Source organism: Equus caballus, chromosome 21 (assembly GCF_041296265.1).
Source record: "Equus caballus isolate H_3958 breed thoroughbred chromosome 21, TB-T2T, whole genome shotgun sequence".
Lineage (NCBI taxonomy): Eukaryota > Metazoa > Chordata > Mammalia > Perissodactyla > Equidae > Equus > Equus caballus.
The window spans coordinates 17,824,885-17,845,671 of NC_091704.1; the positions used below are offsets into that span (position 1 = coordinate 17,824,885).

The 20,787-nt window shown below is 57.4% G+C and overlaps 1 protein-coding gene across 10 annotated transcripts in view; it reads left to right on the forward strand.

Annotated features, from left to right (window-relative positions):
• Window positions 1–20,787, forward strand: part of CRTC1 (CREB regulated transcription coactivator 1) — a 72,422-nt gene that overhangs the window by 40,488 nt on the left and 11,147 nt on the right. For 5 of the 10 annotated variants that reach the window (XM_023625513.2, XM_023625514.2, XM_023625517.2 and 2 more), the window contains exons 3-11: window positions 159–206; window positions 1,755–1,892; window positions 2,942–3,003; window positions 4,722–4,816; window positions 7,758–7,843; window positions 10,730–10,770; window positions 11,195–11,415; window positions 16,600–16,733; window positions 18,467–18,775. In XM_023625513.2, the coding sequence (XP_023481281.1) occupies window positions 159–206; window positions 1,755–1,892; window positions 2,942–3,003; window positions 4,722–4,816; window positions 7,758–7,843; window positions 10,730–10,770; window positions 11,195–11,415; window positions 16,600–16,733; window positions 18,467–18,775 (1,134 nt within the window). The remainder of the gene's footprint in view (window positions 1–158; window positions 207–1,754; window positions 1,893–2,941; window positions 3,004–4,721; window positions 4,817–7,757; window positions 7,844–10,729; window positions 10,771–11,194; window positions 11,416–16,599; window positions 16,734–18,466; window positions 18,776–20,787) is intronic. The other 5 variants (XM_023625516.2, XM_023625515.2, XM_023625519.2 and 2 more) reach the window with 1 other exon arrangement.

Genomic DNA, 20,787 nt, shown 5'->3' on the forward strand with positions numbered 1-20,787 from the left:
GTTCCCCACATCCCCTCCTCCCTTGAGGAGAGCATCTCTCTGGGCACCCCTGAGCTTGGCCCTGCCTGGGGCTGGCGTAGAGCCCCCTCGGGCTGTGGGTGCACGGGGGGCTGGGCGAGGCAGGAGTGTCTGAAAGTCTCGGTTCTTTGCATTTTCAGCCCAGCGGATTTCTGGGGGAGGCCCTGGCAGCGGCTCCTGTCTCTCTGGTAAATGAGCCCCTGGGCTGAGGCTGTTGGTGTCCCCAGCGCGGACGCTGGTTATTCCTGCGTGGCCGCCCCCTGCCCCTCGTGGCCCAGCAGGAGGTGTCCTGTCCACTAAACGGAAATGGATCTGCTCTGCACCCCCTATCTGGGGCAGTGCTTGTGGTCATGTTGAGAGACCCCCACTTGGGGATCCGAGCATGCACGTCAATGCTGCATGGTTCGTTCCTGTGACACACGCACACACGCGTGTGCACAGATCCTAGATGCAGCCTCGTGAGCTGGGCTGTGGCCAGGCCTGAGCTTTTCTCTGTCTCTGGCTCTGCTTCAGCCACCTCAGTTTCCCCTCTGGCCTTCCAGGCATCTCTGGGAGGAGCGGAGTGGCCCTGCCCTTCGGTGTCCATGCCCGGATGGCGTGGTTCCCACCCTCCCTCAGTCATGGCCGTCTCCTGGCTCCCCAGCCTTTGGGAGGCGAAGGTGCAGAAAGACCCAAGCCGGAGGGTCCTCGCCAGGTCAGAGAGAGACAGGAATCCCGGATACTGGGGGAGCAGTCAGCCCTGAACGCTGGCCAGGGCATTCGGGCTGGTGGGGAAGAGCAGTGGTTCCAGCCAGGGGCAGTCTTCTGGAAGGAAATTGCTTTTTGCCTGGCTGCCCAGAGAGCCATTAGGGCCCAAGGGCCAGATGGCTGGGTAAGGGGACTGGCTGTGTCTAGAGCTGGCTAAGGCCGCCTGTCTTGTCCCAGTCAGATGGTGAGGGGCCCCATGGCACCAGGGTAGGCAGAGAGCAGGCTCCCGGGGGCCCTTGGGGCATGGAGCCGGGAGGGAGAGCAGGGCCCGGCCAGGGGCCTGGTGCCAGCCCCAGGTGCTGCAAGGAAGCCCCATCCGGACAAGCTGTGGGCCAGGGCTCCGGAAGGCGCCTGCACTTGGCTCCCCGTGGTGCCTTGTGTGGTGCCTGGATGAGGCAGTGGGGGAGGGTGCGTGGGCCTGGGTCTTCATCAAGACTGGCCCGGGCTCAAGGAGGAGCCTCTGGGGAGCCAGCACTTGGCCAGGTGGGCCCCTCGACATCCTCGGCTGGAAGCCCCAGGGCTGTCTCTTGGCAGGCCCCTCCAGGGATGACGTAGGTGGGGAGAAGAGGCCGGCCAGGCCCGGAGAGAGAAGGTGGAGGCCTGTCTGCACCTGGCGAGGCTGGGGGGCGCTCGGGCTGTCTGCACCCCTGGCACCCCAGCCGGCACCGGGCCCCGAGCTTGCGCCGCTCTGCCTGGCCCGTGCATGCCAGCCACACTGCACGCCTGCCGCCCTGGTGCCCAGGACCCCTGGCTCGCCCCCACCCCTGCAGTGCTCGGAGGCCGGGGGCTGGGGCTGCAGGAGGAAGCCCAGCTGGGCTGCGGAGTGGTGGCCGGAGGTGTCGTGGGAGGGGACCCTGAGGCCAGATGTCGAGGGCAGAGCTGGGGTTAGATCTCAGGCCATAGCTGATAACAGGTTTTTGGGTTTCTCTCTCCTTTTTCCCATCCCCTCCACTCCTCCCTCCCCTTGCTGGCCCCCTCCCCGCCCCCAGACACCCTTCCAGTCCTCAGGCCTGGACACCAGCCGGACCACCCGGCACCACGGTCTGGTAGACAGAGTGTATCGGGAGCGCGGCCGGCTCGGCTCCCCGCACCGCCGGCCCCTGTCGGTGGACAAACATGGACGGCAGATATCCTTCTCCTAAAGGACGTGTGCGGGTGAGGGGCCAGTCCCTGTTGGCGGCTGTGGGACCCCGAATTTGTCTAGCTGATAGAGCCGCCCTCTCCCAGCTTTGGGGATGGATCAGGGCCACCCCAGCCCTCCAGGGCTTCCAGCAGCACCAAGAGGGGCGCAATCACAGTGCAACCTGGGAGGACTTCGTGGAGGAGGCAGTGAGACTGGTTGAGGAGCCTTTGGCCAGGCTTGTAGGGTGGGGCAGGGCATAGGAAGCCGGGACACAGAGGTGGCTGCTGGAGCACACAGCCTGAGGTGGGAGTTGGGGAGGGTGGACCACACTGCACTTGGTTGTCCACCTGGGCAGTGGCCCAGGAGGGCTGTGAACGGAGCGCCTGCGTGTCCAGGATGAGTTGATGGACGGCATGGAGGGCAGCCCAGCCAAGGTAGTGGGGCTGAGGGGTCTGACCAGACCCAGACAGATCCTAGGGAGACTAGATCTCTGCAGGATACAGAACTCACCTCTGCATCTCAGCCGAGCAGAGAGATCTGTGGAGTCCCACCCCCACCCCCGACTTGGCCAGCCAGGCCCATCCCATCGCCAGAGTCTGAGCGACCACTCCTGGGACCCCTGCTCTTTTGAACAGAGAAGCCTGTTCTTTCCCGTTCTCATTTCCGTGGCTGGGGAAGCCCGACCAGCTGGGCCCCAGACCGAGTCCTCAGGCCCCGGGAGCCGTCCCATCGGCCCAGAGTTAAGAGTCACGACAGGGGTCAGCTGAACTAGACTCCCCGCTGCCCCCCGTGGGCCCCGGTTTCGTGGCCGAGGCCCCTCCTGGAAGGGGTGCAGCCCGCACGTGTGCTCGCAGCGGGTGAGTGCTGAGTGCTAGGTGGACGGGGCTGCTCCCTGGGGGCTGCTCCCAGCCAGGCAGGAAAGGCCCCCCGCCCCACAGCCCCAGCTGTTTGCAGGCTCCCAGCAGCCTGGCCGTGCAGGCTGGCCGACTGGGGGTTCCTGGGGCTCGGGGCAGGGCCTAAGCTGACAGCACTGTCCCCTTAACTCATGCTCACGTGGACAGCTGCCCGTACGGCACCGTGTACCTCTCACCGCCCACGGACACCAGCTGGAGAAGGTCAGTGACCCAGAGCCACCCCAGCCCTCTCATTGAAAACAAAACTAAACTTTCTTTGTGGTGGTGCTTGGAAAACCAATGCACAGTTGCTTATAAATGACCAAACTAAGAAGCATCCAGAAGTTTCTAGAAACCAGTTCTATCCCTGTAACAGCTTTGGGGTCTTCCAGGATTTTTTTCCTTTTTATTTATACTTTTTTTGGTAAACATAGCTGGGATTATATTGGATATTCAGTGTTGTAACTTGCTCTTTTTTCATTTAATGCTATATTGTGAGTGGTTTCCCACATTCCTAAGCGGCCATTGAAAGTGTGATTATAAAGATATTATACGTTTATTACTACAAGATGAGGAAAACACATAAATGTATCTGGAAGAGAGGAAAAAACACCCCTACTGCCATCATCTAGAAAGGTCTAAAATAACAATAATATAGTTAATGTAAATACCCATGGTAACACAGGCAGTGGTTGCACACCAGTGTGAATGCACGAATGCTACAGAAGTATATGCTCAAAAGTGGTTAAAATGGTAAACTTTATGTTACGTATATTTTACCACACACACAATATGTATGTAGGTGATTTCAGTAGACAAAGACCAAAAATGAGCAAGTTGTTAAAAAAAAATGCACACACACGCATAACGTAATACGTAATATAATATATAATTCAATAACAATTAAATAACCACCAAGCACATTTCGTATATCAGGCACCATATCAACCATCACGTACATTAACTGATAGAAGATGTGCAGAGCTTTGTGGAGTAAGTGGTGTCATCCTCCCCATTTTAGATATAAGGAAATTGAGCACAGAAGGGTCAGAACACTTGCTGAGGGTCACACAGCGGGTGGGGGAGGCCAGGACCCTGACTGGCTCCTCGCTGCTTGGCCAGCCCATCCTTTCTAACCTGCTGTTTTCTCCTTGAACCACGTTTCCTCCATTTCCCTCTCAGTGGCTGGGATGTTCCCATTGGGTGGATGCGGCTCTTACTCTCGTCCCCACATTGCCAGCTGTACAGCTGGACCTGCCCTTTGCATGTCTGTCCAGCTCCCTTGGGCAGCTGAGGGCTGTTCTGGGGACCCTCCCTCCAGGCATCTGCAGTTGTGGGCCATTTGGGTCACCCTGTCCCCAAGGCAGAAGTCAGAGCTCCTGGCAGCGTTTGGTTTGGCCACTCCCCTATGGGGCCTCCTCGGGGGGCTGCATTCCTTCTGGGGCCTCTTAGCCTAACGTCACTGCCTCCTCTTCCCTCCCGTCACACCTGGTTTGTAACTGAGCGCCCCGGAGGGAGACGTTGCCCGTTGGTGTTTGTCATCAGATGGGGAGCATGATTACGGTCTGGGGGCTCATACCCCCAAGGCCAGGCTGCTGTGGGACTGTTGGGCCCCTTTCCAGATGGTTTCGGGAGAAAGGCACTGTCCTTTCCCTAATGCCGAGAAGCCCGCAGAGGGGCTGGGGTGGGCGAGGGCTGGTTAGCACTGGAGGGATGTCTCTGCTGAAGCTTTTTGTTCTCACAGGGCTTTGCAGACAAAACCCACGGTCAGTCGTGGTTCTTTTGAGAATGTCTTTAGGGTTTTGCTCAGGTGCCGTAGTTCACAGACATGACTCACTGCTGTCAGCCTGTCCCATTGGGCATATCCTGGGTAGAGTGGGGCCAGAACTATCCCTTTTTCCCCTTTGGGGCCAGGCTCACTCTCTCTCTCCTCTCCCCAGGACCAATTCTGACTCTGCCTTGCACCAGAGCACAATGACGCCCAACCAGCCAGAGCCCTTCACGGGCGGGTCCCAGGACGCCCACCAGAAAAGAGGTAATGGCAGGGCACGTGGGCGTCTTTCTTTGGGTCAGACAAGCCCAGCGGGTGGCCTCTGAGCTCCCAGAGGAGGTTGCAAGCTCATGGGTGGACAGACCTGTGGAGGAAGACTCATTCGGGGCTGTGGGACGAGGGGAGGGGCTCAGGGAAACTTTCAGAGGTGGTGCTACTTGCCGTGGTGGCTGGCAGCACCCCACGCACACAGACACCCCTGGGGCGGCGGTGGCAGCAGCCCAACCCACACAACTGTGAGCAGACAGGGCAGGAGCACCCAGCCCCCGTGGTGGCACCCCGACACCAGCTCCATCAGCAGCAGGGGCTGCATACAAGTGCCAGGTCCCCAGGCCCCCACCAGTGACAGTTACACCTGTGAACCCAGCATCCCTGGCAGCAGTGCACCCAGCACCCCCAGACAACCCGGGAACAGTGCCAGCGGTGTGTGGGGCGCAGCGTCTGAGTCAGCGGAGGAACATGAGACCCAGACGAACAGTCACAGTCACCAAAGCCAGACTCAAATCAGAGAAGGTGCTCACCACCACAAAGCGTCTGGCAGAGGACGCCTTCAGCAAACTCCATGAAGAGCTACAGCGACACTGCAGAGCAGACGGGGAGTGACAGCTCTCCAGAAACCAGACCTCAAGTCACAGAAGTTTACGATCTGACTGACAAAGAATTCAAAACAGCTGTCATAAAGAAACTCAGCAAGTTACGGGAAAACTCAGACAGTTCACTGAGCTCAGGAATAAAATTAGTGAACAGAAGGAATACTTCACCAAAAAGATTAAAACTCTAAAAAAAAGCCAAACTGACATTCTGGTTATGAGAAACACAGTTAATGAGATAAGAAATAATGTAGAAAGTATAAAAGATAGAGTAGACCTTATGGAGGAGAGAACTAGTGAGCTCGAAGATAGAAACCTAGAAATGCTTCAGGTGGAGGAGGAGAGAGAACTAAGATTCAAAGAAAAGTGAAGAATTTCTTTGAGAAATAGCCGACTTAATTAGGAAAAGTAACATAAGGATTATAGGTATCCCAGAGGGAGAAGGGGGAAAGGAGCAGAGAGCTTATTCAAAGAAGTAGTAGCAGAAAACTTCCCTAACCTGGGGAAGGAGCCTGAATTACAAGTAAAATAAGATAATAGAACTACTAACTACGTCAGTGCAAAAAGAACTTCTCCAAGGCATATAATAGTAAAAACATCAAAGGTCAATCACCAAGAAAAAGTGTTAAGGGCAGCAAGGCAAAAGAGAATAATCTACAAAGGAACCGCCATCAGGCTTTCAGCAGATTTCTCAGCAAAAGCCTTACAGTTTAGGAAAGAGTGGAATGATATATTCAAAATACTGAAAGACAAAAACTATCAGCGAAGAATACTCTATCCAGCAAAATTATCCTTCAGAGATGGCACTACTTGAGTTGGGTTTTGACGAGTGCATTGGAATTTTCTAGGCAGAGAAAACAGCCGCTGCAAACTCACGTTGGCTTCCGTTTATGAATTTGGGGCGTGACCACGCAGTCTGGTTGCCTTGCAGATTCTTTCAAATGTAGGGGGCAGCATGCTTTCCTTAACTCTTACCCAGAGCCTCTTCTCCAGCTGGGCCATGCACACAGCCTTGAAGCTGGGCCACATCTCTGCCCAGGCCCCTGGTCCCTCCTTGGAGCCAGGTGTAGATGCAGTGTTCCCAGGACCTTTGAGCAGGGTATATGCCATCTTAAAAGCTGGGGCAGCGACACCCAGAGAGAGGAGTGCAATGCTGTGAGGCCAGCCCCAGCAAACCCCACACAGGCCTGATCTGCCCCGAGACACTGAAACCAGAGAGTTAGTCACATACACTGACCCAAATGCTTCCTGCTTTTTTGGTAGCATTTCACTCTGTGAGTAGCTAAACATATCAGAGGGGTTCTGCTGATTGAAGGACTGTCAACCACAACTTCACCTCTTGGGGGCGGGTGGCGTCTGCACGCAGTATTCCTGGGATCCCAGCTCATCAGGGAGCAAAGGCAGGATTGCAGAAAGCAGCATCTCCGTAATAAAAGCAAAGATTCCAAGGGGTGACAAGAAGGGATACAGCGCCTGTCGGTTCCCTCCTGTCCCTGATGCTGGGGACAGTTCTGAGGGCACCGTCTCCCTGGCAGGCTCTTCAGGAACATGGGACTTTCAGAGTAGGTGGGTGTGCAGGCATCCCCATCCCTGGGACACTGCGTGACTGTGCAGGGAGCTGCAACTCAGGACCCCTGGCAGCTCAGAGTCCAGTTGCTGAAGGAGGAGGGGAGACATATCACCTGTCCCTCTTCCTCTTGGAGGGGCCCAGCTGGTGACGGGGTTAGGGTTAGCCTGGCTGCCTTCCCACCCCTCAGCCTAGGTTTCAATAAGGAACAATGGACCCTGCTGGCTATGTTTATTATGACTCTGTTGCAAGGGGAAAATTGAACCTCCAGCAGGCATGAAGAAATCGGGTCACATAAGGAAGATGTTTAATCTCACCTCAACCAAAAGATCCAAGGAAAGGGGCCTTCAGGCATGGCTGGTTCCAGGGCCTCAAAGGATGCCTGTCTAGTCCCTCAGACCTTCCCTCCCCTGGGGCTGGTTGGCATTGCCTGTGCTTGGTGCTACAGCTTAAGGGGCTTGGGCCCCTATGCTTGGTACTGACAGCCTAAGATGCGAAGGCAGGAATCGACCAGGGAGCAGGTGGGCACGTGGGCCAGCACAGCCACTCACAGGAGGCAGGGGCAGGTTCTTGGCTGTTCTTGAAAGTTGCTTTTTTGTTTTTTGGGGTTTTTTAAACTAAATCCTTTTTTGTACTTTAGTTGTATCTGCAGAACTTTCTGTGGGGCAGTTTCACTCCCATAGTGGTCCTGATGTCAGGGAAGTGCCTTCCTGGTGCCACCACGTGGCTGCCCAGAGATTTCTCTCTTGACTCCCCTTCTCCCCCACAGTCTTACTATTAACAGTCCCAGGCATGGAGGAGGCCACGTCGGAGACAGACAAGAACCTTTCCAAACAAGCGTGGGACACCAAGAAGGTAAGGGCCCAGGGGCTTTCGAAGCAGCTTTCCTTCCTGTTCTCTTTAAATGTAGCCCCGGCAAAGAGGGCGAAGCAGCAGTGGGGGCCTGTGCTGTCCCTGGAGTTGGACCCTCACTCAGAGTCGGCAGGCGTAGGGGCAGGCCTGTCACCCTGGCAGAAACTGGAGAACTCAAGCCTGTGCCCGCCCGGCAGTGCTCACACAACAGTTGGACACTACGGGGCACACAGCCCCGTGCAGGATGACGTGCACATGCACAGCCTGTTTCATGCTCGTTCGTTTGTTTGTTTTTGCTGAGGAAGATTGTTGCTGAGCTAACATCTGTGCCAGTCTTTCTCTATTTTGTATGTGGGACGCCGCCACAGCATGGCTGCCAAGTGGTGTCGGTCTGCACCCAGAAACCGAACCCAGGCCGCCAAAGTGGAGCTTGCCGAACTTAACCACTAGGCCACAGGGCCAGCCCACACTCCGTTGTTATATATGGTGATGGGTGTTGACTTGACCTACTGTGGTGATCATTTTGCAGTATATACAAGTATGGAATCATTATGTTGTACACCTGAAACTAATGTTATGTGTCAGTTATACCTCAATTAATAGTAAACCAGTTGAAGCCAGGGAGGTAGGTGAAGACGCTCAGGGTGTACAACCTGCGCCTCCCGATTCGGAGCCTGTGATCTTTCTGCTAACCCACAGGCTTGGGTAATTATCATTGTTTCATTGTTTATAATTGTTCACAGTCATCCTCAAACATAAACTTCCATTCATTTGCACAATAACCACAGCTTTTACTAGAGTACAGAGTCTACTTGGAAGTCCCAACTGGAGTGAGATTTCTGTATTATTTCTAGGTCTAGAAACAAATTTCTCAAGTTCAGCCTATAGAAATGTGTGGTGATTGGAGAGAATTTGTGCCATGAATACAGATTTCAAATAATTTGAATAGAACAGTATACACAGCACTAAAGGTATCTTAAATGTTTAAAAAAAATAAAAAAAAGAAAACCCATTGCTGGTCACCTTATGGTGAAAGAAGCAACCATAGGAATCCCTCACCCCCCAGAATCGTAAGGAGATGCTGGATGCGCAGATAGCAGTGTGTTCCTCAGAGGCGTGTGTTCAGAAATCAACTGGAAACCACCTGAGTGTTCAACAGTAGGGGATTTATAAGGAAATTATGCTCAGTCCCTTGTGTGGAAAGCTCCACGTGTGTCGGGTAGGGGTTTTTGGAGATGTGGTGAAGGCATGAGAGGCACTCGTGAGAATGCTGCTGTGTGGACAGAGCGGGCTCAAGCTGCTTAGAAGGTCACGAACACAGCCGCACAGATGCCTGCGTGTGCAGAACCAGGCCGATGGGAGACGCAACTGGGGCGCCTCCTCTCTTGTGGGCACGGGAGCCACTGTCTGCCCTGTATTCCTGCCTACGTGTTCCAGTTTTGCACAAGGAACACATGTGATTTTTATAATCAGGGGGAAAAACTTAGAGTTCTAAAGCCAAACAAAATCAGAACACGACAGAAGCGTCTAGGTGCAGAGAGGTGGGTGAGTAAAGACGTCAGGGTCCTTAAGCAGATTGTGGTGCTGCCATAAAGAAGGCAGCCGTAGAGAGGGTCATGACAGGGAGGAGAACCCCCCACAACATTGTGGGAGTGGGAAGCAGTGGGCGGGGCCCAGCATCGTGAGGAAACTCCTCTTAAAACGTCCCTGGAACAAGGCGTCTGTGAGGGTGTCAGTAAAGGAGTTCCGTTGGATTCATTTGGGGCACGGTGGGGGCAATGGGTGAATTTTTAATACTACTTAGAAATCCATTAGTTTCTCCATAATGTTCATGTAATGCTTTTGAAAAGATTCTTTAGAAAGTCATTGTCCAAGTGCTTTGCGAAAATCCAACAATGAAGCGAATGTTTACCCACAGAATTAAGAAGCCGAGGCCAAGCAGAAACCTGCTCACTGGCTTTCCCTGCAGAGGCTTAGTGCCTGCTGGTCGCACGCCACCCCTTGGGCGTCCCCCCATCGATGAGTGTGTGTCGAGGCTGGTGATAATCCCTAAAGAACACATGGACCCCAGGGCTGGGGAGGCAGACGGGGAGTTAGGGAATGTGACACAGAGGAGCCCTCCATCTTCACACAGGCCTCTGTCGCGTCACGTCTGCCGCCATGGGAAGAGAGTTCCCTCCTTTGTCCTTGAACGAGAGACCTTGAACCTGCTGTCCTTGGGTGGCGATAGTGTCCCCTACTTGCAAAAGAGGAAGTCAGGGTCTCACTGCCAGCAGTTTCCTTGGGACCCCTCCCTGGGGCCAGCCCACAGGGCAGCCGGGGTCTTGGTCCTCAGGGAGTGGGAAGTGGGAGCATGCCCAGTGTCAGGGCCCCACTGGCAGGCAGCTGTTTACGGCATCTGGTCCAGGCCTCTTCCGGCTTCCACGTACAATGTCCGTCTGTGCGGAGGACAAATGGACGCTGAGCAGAGGTAGCCCCTGCCCCAGGAGCCCCTCCCGCCCCGATCCAGGAATGGAAGGAGGGGTCAGCCTCAGGGCGCCCAGGTTTCTAGTGGCCCCACTGCTGAGTTGGGGTTTCAGGCATAAGGAGTGGGCAAGCAAACTTCTTCCCTGAAGGCCTGCTCTGACAAGGGGCCGCATCATCCCTCGGCTGTGCCCACCTTACCAAGCGGACAGAGTGAAGCCAGGAGAGCTTCGTGGGAGACCCTCTCCTCACAATGCTTAGTCTTACCCCCTGGGCATGTCTGGGGCAGGCCCCCATCCCTTGGGGCCGCCTGCTCTTTGTGGGCCTCTCGCTTCTTGTTGAGCGTTCCTGGGGAGATCCACCGGGCTGCGAGGAGCCACAGTGTGCGCAAGGAGGCAGCTCAGCCTCTGCTGTCTTCTCTTTCAGACGGGGTCCAGGCCCAAGTCCTGCGAGGTCCCTGGAATCAAGTAAGTCTCTGCAGGGCCCACCCTGCATGCCCAAGGCCACCAGGGGCTGCTCGGATGACCCCAGGGCTTCCTGGATGACCCCAGGGCTTCTCATTAGTTCAGGAGGCTGCAAGTCCTGACAAGAGGGGCCCCAGCTGCCACCCCTTCCTGCCGGAGATGAGAGCCCCACCTCAGCACTGGCACACTCAGCCCTCAGACACACGCTGTCCCTCGCCCATCCCCACCCCGCCCTGCAGGGATAGGCTGCTTGCTCAGGCCCCACTGGAGGTGTGGGCTGACAGTCGTTTTCCCAGCAGGGCAGCCCCTAATCCCAGGGTGTCATTTTGCACCTGCTGTTGTTTTGCGCCAGCCCCTTCCTACCCCTGCAGCAATTTCTGGGACTGCCATCCGGAGACCTCACCTCCCCACTCTGGCCTTTCCCCAGCATCTTTCCATCCGCCGACCAGGAGAACACTACAGCCCTGATCCCTGCCACCCACAACACGGGGGGCTCCCTGCCCGACCTGACCAACATCCACTTCCCCTCCCCGCTTCCGACCCCGTTGGACCCCGAGGAGCCCACCTTCCCTGCGCTCAGCAGCTCCAGCAGCACTGGCAACCTTGCAGCCAACCTGACACACCTGGGCCTCGGCGCCACCGGCCAGGGTAAGGCCAGCCAGGTGATTGGGCGCTGCCTTCCCTGGCAGAGCTCATCGTCCAGTGAGGACGACATGTGTGTTTGAACGATGACTTAGGGTGACATCCAAAATGCTGGGCATGGGGTGGGGGCAGAGCCCACCACAGGGGCCTGGCGTCACCCAGCATTGCCCAGGAAAGGCACTTGGGCAGAGGGCACAGCATAGGCAAAGGCCCAGGGATGGGAGAGTTCATGGTACCCCCAGGGATTGGACAATTCTTCTGAGGAGCTGCTGGGGTCTTCAGAGAGGTTGATTGAGCCCAGAATATTCTAGGAGGGGAGCCCCCAAGGTTTGACCCAGCTGGGTGGGCCAGGCTTTCTCCCTGCCCCTCATTATCCCTGCCTGTCTCCGAGGGATAGGACCTGACCTGCTGCCCCCACATCTCTTCCCAACCCCCAGCTGACCCTGGCTGCCTGCTTGGGACACTCCAGCCTGGCCCCCTCCCCGAGCTCCATGTCCATTTGTGCCTGGGCCGTGTCCAGGGGGCCATCTTACGAGCCCCTCACGCATCCCGCTCTCTCCCCATGCTGCCCCAGCCCTGCTCCTCCCAGGAACCAGTGGTGCCGTAGCAGGTGGCTCAGGCCAGGGACCCTGGAGGTGTCCTCCTCAACTCCTGTCCTGCTGCCTGCCCTGACCTGTTGGCTTGTCCTGTCGGCCCCACCGTCAGGACCTGGCCCAGCTTGGACTCTCCCCACCCTGCCTGGCCTCCACTTGCCTGGCCCCCAGCCTCCAGCCCCTAGTCTCTTCTCCCTGAATGGCTGTCGGCTCATGGCTCTCCTCTGCTTGGACCCTTGCATGGATCCTCAGCTCCCTCCCAGTGAAAACCTGAGACCCCCAGGGCCTGGGATGTCCACTAGTGTCCAGGGCCCCTCCCCTGCCCCATCCCTTACTCACACCTCCTCCCCTCCGCAGGATGTCCCACTGCTCGCCTGTGCCCACAGCCCCTCACACTGCGTTCCTCTTCTGCCCTCACTCTGCTGCTGTGGAGTCACTGCTTTGCTCTCACGTGCTTCCTGGGCTGGGCGTCGCTCACCCACGTCCCTGCTGTGACCTGTCTCTCCGCCCTGACCCCCACACCCACATTGACTGTAGGATGTGTGGGTGCATCCAGAGAGGAGACAGGATGGCCCAACAGCCCCTTGGGGACAGGCAAGAGGGGCCGTGGGGGACCCTCTGTGCGGTCAGTGAGAGCACTGCACTGTGCCCTCCGGCCTGCCCAGGAGCCACAGAAGAGGCTGGCGCTCACGCTGCCCCCTGCGTCTCAGGCCTCTGTGTGGTGGGCAGCATCATGCAGGGTTTTCTGAGAGACTCATGCTAAGATTCATGTTTGTCCCAATCCCTGTGGCCGCCCAGCAAGAACAGACTGTCAGGAGAGAGCGGCAGCACCTGAACCTGGGCCCTGTTGGTCACTTTGCAGAGAGATTTCAGGGTGAAATTGGCTGGCCTGGGAGCCAGGTGGGTACAAGAAGTGGAGGAGAACAAGGAGCCTGGAGTCATTCCTGGCTTTGGGCCGACAGGCCAGGGACAGGTGAGGGATGTTAAGGACCGTGTGAATGTTCCTAGGTTTTTAGATGCCAGGATGAAGGCCAAAGCAGGACCCTGGCCTGACAGCGTTGAGGCTGTGTTTGTTCTTCTTCTTCTTCTTCTTTTTTTTTTTTCGGTGAGGAAGATTGGCCCTGAGCTAACATCTGTGCCAATCTTCCTCTATTTTGTATTTGGGATGCTGCCACAGCATGGCTTGAAGAGTGGTGTAGGTCTGCGCCTGGGATCTGCACCAGCAAACCTGGGCCGCCCAAGCGGAACATGTTGGACTTAACCACTACACACATGGGGGCAGCCCCACAGGCTATGTTCTTTCTTCCACGTGCCTGGCCCCATGCCCCTTGAGGCTCAGCCACCTGGACGAGGGTACCAGCCCTGGCCGTGCCTCCCCCCCCAGGGAAAGCCCCGAAGAGAAAATGAGCAGTTTCAGGGGAGCCTGAGACACATGGCCGCTGAGAGATGGGTGGGCGGGCAGCATCCACACAGGCCTGTGCAAAGCAAGAAATCAGAAGGTCTGCTCTGGGGCCACTGGGGCCCCTCGTGCAGGCACGGCTGTTCTGCAGCCCCTGTTTTTCTCCTCACATCTCCCTACGGCCTCCAGAGCACCACCCCCTCTACCAGAACGTCCTTGGCAGCGCCCCAGCGCCCGCCTGGGAGCTGCGCACCTCCAGTCCCGCCGAGTCTAAACAGGCACAGGAAAATGCAGCACATGTGAAAGCCATAGACGCGGACGAGTGCAGGCCCGAGCGTGGGGCCCAGACCCCGGCCCGCCTGGCTCGAGTGCTGGCCCCGTAATGTCTGACATGTGTTCAGTTGTTTGCAAACCTGCCGCTCCAGCAGCTCGCCTGGCAGGGGCTTTGCTTTCTGGGCGCATTTTAAATCAAGCCGAGCCGCTGGCCCTGGCATACGTGGAGATCCCCCCAGCTCCCAGCCCACCCGCCAGTTGGAACGTGAGCCCTGCGAGGAGGCAGAGGGAGGCCTCCACCGCCAGGGAGACAGCGGCCCCTCTCGTCTCCTTCCACATGTGCTACAGTCGTTTCCCTGGCTGCTCACAGGAACCGGGGGAGGGCAGGCCTGGGTCCACCTTCATGGCACAGCCCTGGGGCAGCCGGCCCCGCACACAAGGCTTGCATGCTGTGGGCCAGGCCGCTGCCACCTGGCCTGCCCTCCCCTGGCAGCTCTCCCTGCCCACCCCAGACCTCCCTTCCTGCTGGCCCACTCCTTTTCCCAAAGGCAGTGCAGGTTGCCAAAAGGAATTCAGCAGCAGGCCATCAGTCCACGCACCCCCGGCCCAACTGGCCTCTCAGGGGGCGGTGGCCTCCCCGTGTGAGGCCGGGAGCTCACTCTGTAGCCCAGCAGAGGATTAAACACTCCCTTGTATCCTCTGCAGACATTAGAGGTGGGCAACCCAAGGGCCAAGTCTAGCCCACTGGTGTGTTTTGTCCGGCCCACAATTGTGTGTGACGCTCTGAGTCAACATTTAAAGTCGGGAGAGCGCATGTAAAATCTGGGTTTCTTCCTTCTCTTGAAGCATCACAAGGCCCAGTAGCAGTGGGTCGAGGTCCTATGTCTGACCGTCCAGAGCGCTAGTTTGCTGCAGGCCCAACCTGCCCGTCACCCCACTGTCCCTGTCACTCCTGGTATTTGCCTCTGCCACTTAGCCAACCCTCTCGTTGCTCCCTGGGTGTCAAGCGTTCCTCGGCCCATTGGGCACGTGAGGCAGTGGATAGAGAAGATGGCGGAGCAGCCCAGGGTCCTGACTCCAAGTGCTCTCTGATTAGGTATCTCCCAGACCCCTCTTGCTCGGGGCTCTGTGGGTGCCTTCCTTGATGTTGCCGTGTACACAGCAGCCTGATTCTAGGGCCCAAAGTCTTTGCAGAAGCTGAACCCAGGGGCTCTTCCTGGGGAGCAGTCCGTGGTGCCAGGTGCCCCTGCAGCACTTGGCAGAGCGGATCCGCGAGGGTGTCCAAGGGGAAATGTAGACGTGACCAGGCTCGCCTTGCATGGATGACACAGCCCCAGCGAGCAGCTGCCCTGGGTGGAGAGAAGGCTGCCCATCATGTCTCCTTGGTGTGTGCTGGGTGTGTTCCCACTGGCCCGTGAACCTGCTGTGTCACCCATTGGAACGAGGTTGAGCTGGTGCCCTCAGCAGGATGGGCTTGGCTCCCCTCAGTGAGTCAGGCACCTTCAGCCATCCTTGCCTGAGGGCCAGACTCTCTTCAGAGCCTGTTCATGACCTCTTTGGGGCCTCACTGTGAGCTCATGAGGGCGGCTCTTATCTCTGTCTCAAGGGCGAGGAACCGAGTCTGATGATCAGGCCAGGCCAGGCCCCTGGGGCTCCCTCGGCGTTGGGGGCTTGTTGCCTCCCCGGCTCGGTGCCCTAGGATAACTTGGCAAGCCCCAACTGTTGCCACACTGGACTTGACCTCACTCAGCTCCTTTACAACAGATGTATCCAGGGGTTGGATTGCCGGGGGAGGCGGCAGGGGTGAGGGAATGGGCTATGTGGAGCCCCCAGTGGGAACTCCACCAGGAACGAGTGTGTTGGGAGAAAATAAAGAGTAACTGAGTTTCTAGCTTGGGCAGGCTGGTAGGGGTGGTGCATCAGCATGGGGAGTACATGAGGCGGGGGGAGAAGGATGTGGCTGTGAGGTGTTGGCAGAGGGGTCACCAGATACATGGGTCCAGGGGCTGAGAGGAAGTCTGGCTGAAGGAGCAGGCACAGGAAGCAGCGTGTTCGTTGAAAGAGGGTGAGGAAAGCCGTGAGGTTCTTGAAGCTAACCAAAACCCAAGCCAGTTTAGGCAAAAATGGGATTCGTTGTCTCTCGAAACCAGGAAGTGCCAGTGTGGCTGGATTCAGGGCTCAGGTGCTGCCTCTTCTCCTTGGCTCTTGATTCTCTAGCCCACCTTTCCCCTTGTAGCCACAGGATGCACCACACACAGCTCCAGACCCCCTTTCTTGGAGTCCCATCAAAAGTCCCAGGGTAGGGGGCCAGCCCAGTGGCACAGTGGTTAAGTTTGCACGTTCTCCTTTGGCGGCCCGGGGTTCGCCGGTTCAGATCCCAGGTGCGGACATGACACTGCTTGGCACACCATGCTGTGCTAGGCGTCCCACATATAAAGTGGAGGAAGATGGGCATGGATGTTAGCTCAGGGCCAAGTCTTCCTCAGCAAAAAGAGGAGGATTGGCAGCAGATGTTAGCTCAGGGCTAATCTTCCTCAAGAAAAAAAAGAGTCCCAGGGTAGCCTCTCATTGGGCCGGCCTGGTCATGTGTCCATCTCGGGGCCAATCAAACGGTAGTCAAGAGGCAGGGAAGTGCTGATGGGCAGGGTCTGCAGGACACCCCCCTCCTGGAGGGATGGCAGGGTCAGCTGGGAGCACGTTGGTCAGCACAGGAGGCGGGAAGAACAGAGCCCACGCAGAGCTGGGGACCCTGAGGTTGGTGTATTGGGGCCTTGGAGGGGACACACTGGGTTTGGTGATCTGGACATGTCTTCTGGCTTCTGTCTGAGTGCTTGGGTTGTCCCCAGCAGTGACTGTGGGTGTGTGGATGGCCCTCGAAAGGCTGAAGTCACGCCCAGCCCCCCTCTCTCCCTGCTTCCCTTTCAGGGATGAGCACGCCAGGCTCGTCGCCTCAGCACCGCCCGGCCGGCGTCAGCCCCCTGTCCCTGAGCACGGAGGCGAGGCGGCAGCAGGCCCAGCAGGTGTCGCCCACCCTATCCCCGCTGTCACCCATCACTCAGGTGCGAGGGCATGGTGGGGTTGGGGAGACGGGGCCGGTCTGCTCTGCTCCCACTCCTTTCAGAGGCTACAGAGTCCTGAAAACGTTCCCAGCATCTTGGCTTTTTGTCAGATTTTCAAATGCACAGGAAATGCGTGGAGTCCCCTGTGCCCATCGCGGCTGTTAGATTTGACAGCTGCTGGCTCATGCCCGTGTGCCTGGACACTTCGTTGTGTTGCTTTCTATTCCTTCAGATCTAGTTGAAGTTTTGCAGGATAAAATGTTTAGAGGGGTGTTTTTGGTTCAGTTTACCATAATTTTGCTTTGTCTACGTTTCTGTGAGTTTGCCTGTGTCTGGGAATTGGTCTGTGGCGTCCAGGTTATCCAGGGGCTGACGTACGGTCGGTCATGAGCCTCTCTGATAATCCTTTTTAGTTGTGTAAAGTCGATAGTGAGGTTCCCACTTTCGTTTCTGATTTCGGTAATTTGAGTCTTCTCTTTTTCCCTTAGTCAGTCTAGGCTCGTAGAACAAGTTAGGAAGTGTTCTCTCCTCTTGTGTTTTTGGAAGAGCTTGAGAAGTGTTGGTGTTGATTCTTTAAAAGTTTGGTAGAATTCACCAGGAAGCCACCGTGGTCTTGGCTGGTCTCCGTTGGGAGGTTTTTTGATTACTAATTCAGTCTCCTTTCTTGATATGCGTCTGCTCAGATGTTGTGTTTCTTCTTGTGTTAGTTTTGGTAGTTATGTGTTTCTAGGAATTTGTCCGTCTCGTATGTTTTTTAGAAATCACTGACAGATAACGTTTATGTTGTTGTTTGCTTTGTAACATAGCTTCGATGGCATGATCCCCCTACTGCAAAGTTAACAGGACTCTTTCATACCTCCTGGTGCGCGGCCTGGGCTCTCTTCTCTTCGTGTCTCTGTCTGCTCATATGGCTCTTGTTCCCGTCAGGGTCCAGGCAGAGCCCTGGGTGGCTCCTGGCCATTTGTCTTCAGTCTCTCCATCTGTGACCCCTGCCCCTTCTCCCCCTCCTTTAGGACTGCTTTCCCTTTCTGGAAACTCCTTTTTGGTCATGAACCCCCTGCTGATTAGAGGCCAGGCATTCTGCTAAGTTTGATGCCCTGTAGCTCCTGGGCACGTCCAGCCTCCCTCCAAGGCCAGGAGCCCCTGCCTTCCCCAGGGACTGTCTGCACAGACTCATGGACGTTGAAAACATCCCTCTGGTTATTTTCCAACTTAGAAGGCCCGAGCTGATTATAGCCAAGTGACCACGCCAGGGCCTCCATCACCCGTGCCCTCCCCAGCCTCCCCAGGTGGGCCAGGCTGCGGGCTTGGGGTGGGGGTTCCTTCCCACAAGGACCCCAGGGAGGCTCAGTGCTGCTGCCCACTGTTTGCTGGAGTGTGGCACCTGTGCCTAACCCACAGCAGGGAAACTCCAGCTCAGGGAGGCCAGGGACCTCCTGAGTCTCAGCAAGGATGGAGGGTGGCCCCCTCTCGGAGTAAGGTGAGGGTGAAAGAAGGGCTTGTTGGGTACAGGGTGTAGCCAGCTGGATAGACCCCCAGGACCATCACCTGCAGCCTAGACCTCCTTGGCCAGGGGCCAGGCCCATCATCTGGGCCTGTGCTTCTATGGTCCAGGATCTGTGCGTCCCTTTGTTGGTCCATCATATCGTTGCTGAGCGTGGGGGGCCTCCAGGGACCAGCTGCTGGCAACCATGCCTCCTGTTTCTCCCACCGATGCCCCGCTCTCTTCCTAGGCCGTGGCCATGGATGCCCTGTCTCTGGAGCAGCAGCTGCCCTATGCCTTCTTCACCCAGGCTGGCTCCCAGCCGCCACCACCACAGCCGCAGCCCCCGCCACCGCCGCCGCCCACGGCCCAGCAGCAGCCGCCCCCGCCACCCCCACAGGTGCCCATCGGCCTTCCCCCAGGAGGCCCCCTGATGCCAAGCGCCAGCTTGACTCGGGGGCCCCAGCTGCCCCCACTCACGGTCACAGTACCGTCCTCTCTCCCCCAGTCCCCCTCAGAGAACCCGGGCCAGCCGCCGATGGGGATCGACATTGCCTCGGTAAGCCCAAGATGGGGTCCTCTGGGGTCTAGCTGCGGGGGCTTGTGCAGGAGGACCCTAGGGTCTCTGGGAGGCCCCCATCAGACCCCAAGGCCCAAGGATGGTCAGGCGCCCAGCTGTGTCTGCAGCTGCCTCAAGGCTCTACTTCAAGGCCAACTTGGCCAGGGGTTGGGGCTGAAGCAAACGTTGCCTGGGCTGGGCACTCAATGGGGGTTTTCTGCCTGGAATCCTCAAGTCAAGGTTGATGCCCCATTTATAGATGGGGAAACAGAGGCACAAGCAGGGGTCAGTTGCCCCAAACTTCACCCAAGATGAGCAACCCTGTGTCTGGCTGCCAAGCCCTCCCCCTGGCCCTTGATGCCCCCACCTCAGCCATTCCCACCCAAAAAGGGCTTTCTTGGAGGCAGGGAGAGCTCAGAGCTCTCAGGACCTGGGGAACGGACCTCTGGGAACCAGAGGGACCAAGATAAGCTTGGAGAGGAAGAGGGATGAAGCCAGCCCTGTGGTTCATGCAGCACTGCCCTGGGCTGGGGGGCGGCAGCTCAGATCATGGAACCCCCTCCCTGGGGCTGGGCTCATGGAGACGAGTGCTAGGTTTTGACCTCTGCACTCCCAAGCCTTCCTGAGAGTTCAGACTTTTGCCTGGTTGGTGTGGCAGGAAGGGGGTGGTCACGGCTCCCTTTGGCCATATCCAGAGGAACAGGATCCATGTTTGGGGCACAGTGATCCTTCCCCACTCGGCCCTTGGCTGCCAGCCCCAGGATAAATGTCATCAGACCATCATGTGCTTTGCAAAGAACAGGCCCCCCTGAGGTGGGCCGGGCAGGCAGGTGACCTAACAGGTAGAGACCCAAGTTTCCAAGCGGCTCTGATCCCTCAGAGGGCAGACCTCAGGGTCCCCTAGATGAGAAAGCAGCCAAGCCTTTCCTTGGGCTGAAATACCGCAGGTGTGGGGGTGGCTCTGACAGCAGGGCCTCGCTTTGGACTAGGCGGCCGGCGGAGGCATCGTGTCTGGGCCGGGCGCACAGATGCTCCTCCCCGGGTTCTCGGGTTAGGGCCTCTTTGTCCTAGTACCAGCCCAGGGGCTGCTGGTTCCCTCGGGTGCAGGCTCCAGTGGCCTCCTCCATGAGTTTCTGCAGACTCACCCTAGCAAGGAGAACATCCTTCTGGAGGTTTTCCTCTTTCCAACTTAGAAGACCCGAGCTGGTCATTGCCAAGTGACCACGCTGGCACCTCTGATACCCACACGCTGCTCATGAAGCCCCCAGGCGCCACCTGTGCTCAACCCCCATCCCAAACTGCTCAGAACAGACCACTGAGGACATGGGGGAGACTGAGCACTGATGGGGTTCTGGGAAGCTGTCCGGGCCTCAATGAACAACAGGCTCAGAGAGGTCAGGCAACTTGCCTGGAGACACATAGCAGGTCCTGGCCAGGCTGGGACTGGAGCAGAGTCTAAATCCAGGTCCTGGCCCAGCCTGTCATGCCCCCAAGGGACCTGTTGAGAAGCCAAGGCTCTCTGTCCTTTGAGCAAGGAGGAGGCTGCCTCTGGGACATCTCTGGACAGCATTACCCCATCAAGGCTTGTTCCAGGTGGTGCCAGTGATCATGGCTGCCTGGTGCTGGAGCCCTGTGCCATGCCCCAGACGGCCTCTGCTGTCAGTCCCGCCACCCCTCGAGGTGGGAGGGATGTGCCAGTGCACACATGGGCTCAAAGAGCTGAGAACCCACCCAGAGCTGAGAGCAGAAGGCAGCGAGCACCTGCCTGTCCAGCCCTGGCCCTTCCCTGCCCACGTGTGCGTGGCTGTGCATGTGTACGTGTGTGCAGCTGTGTGCACATGTATGTGGGTGCTCTGAACTCTACAGAGTCAAGGCCGACCCTTCGGTCACCTCCCCACAACCCTCCAGGGCGATTGCGTGAGGCTGGGCTCCAGCTTCTCAGACCACAGCCTCCATCCCCGGGAGCTGGGTTTGCAGGCAGGTGGCACCAGGCCTGGGGCCCAGGCGGGGCT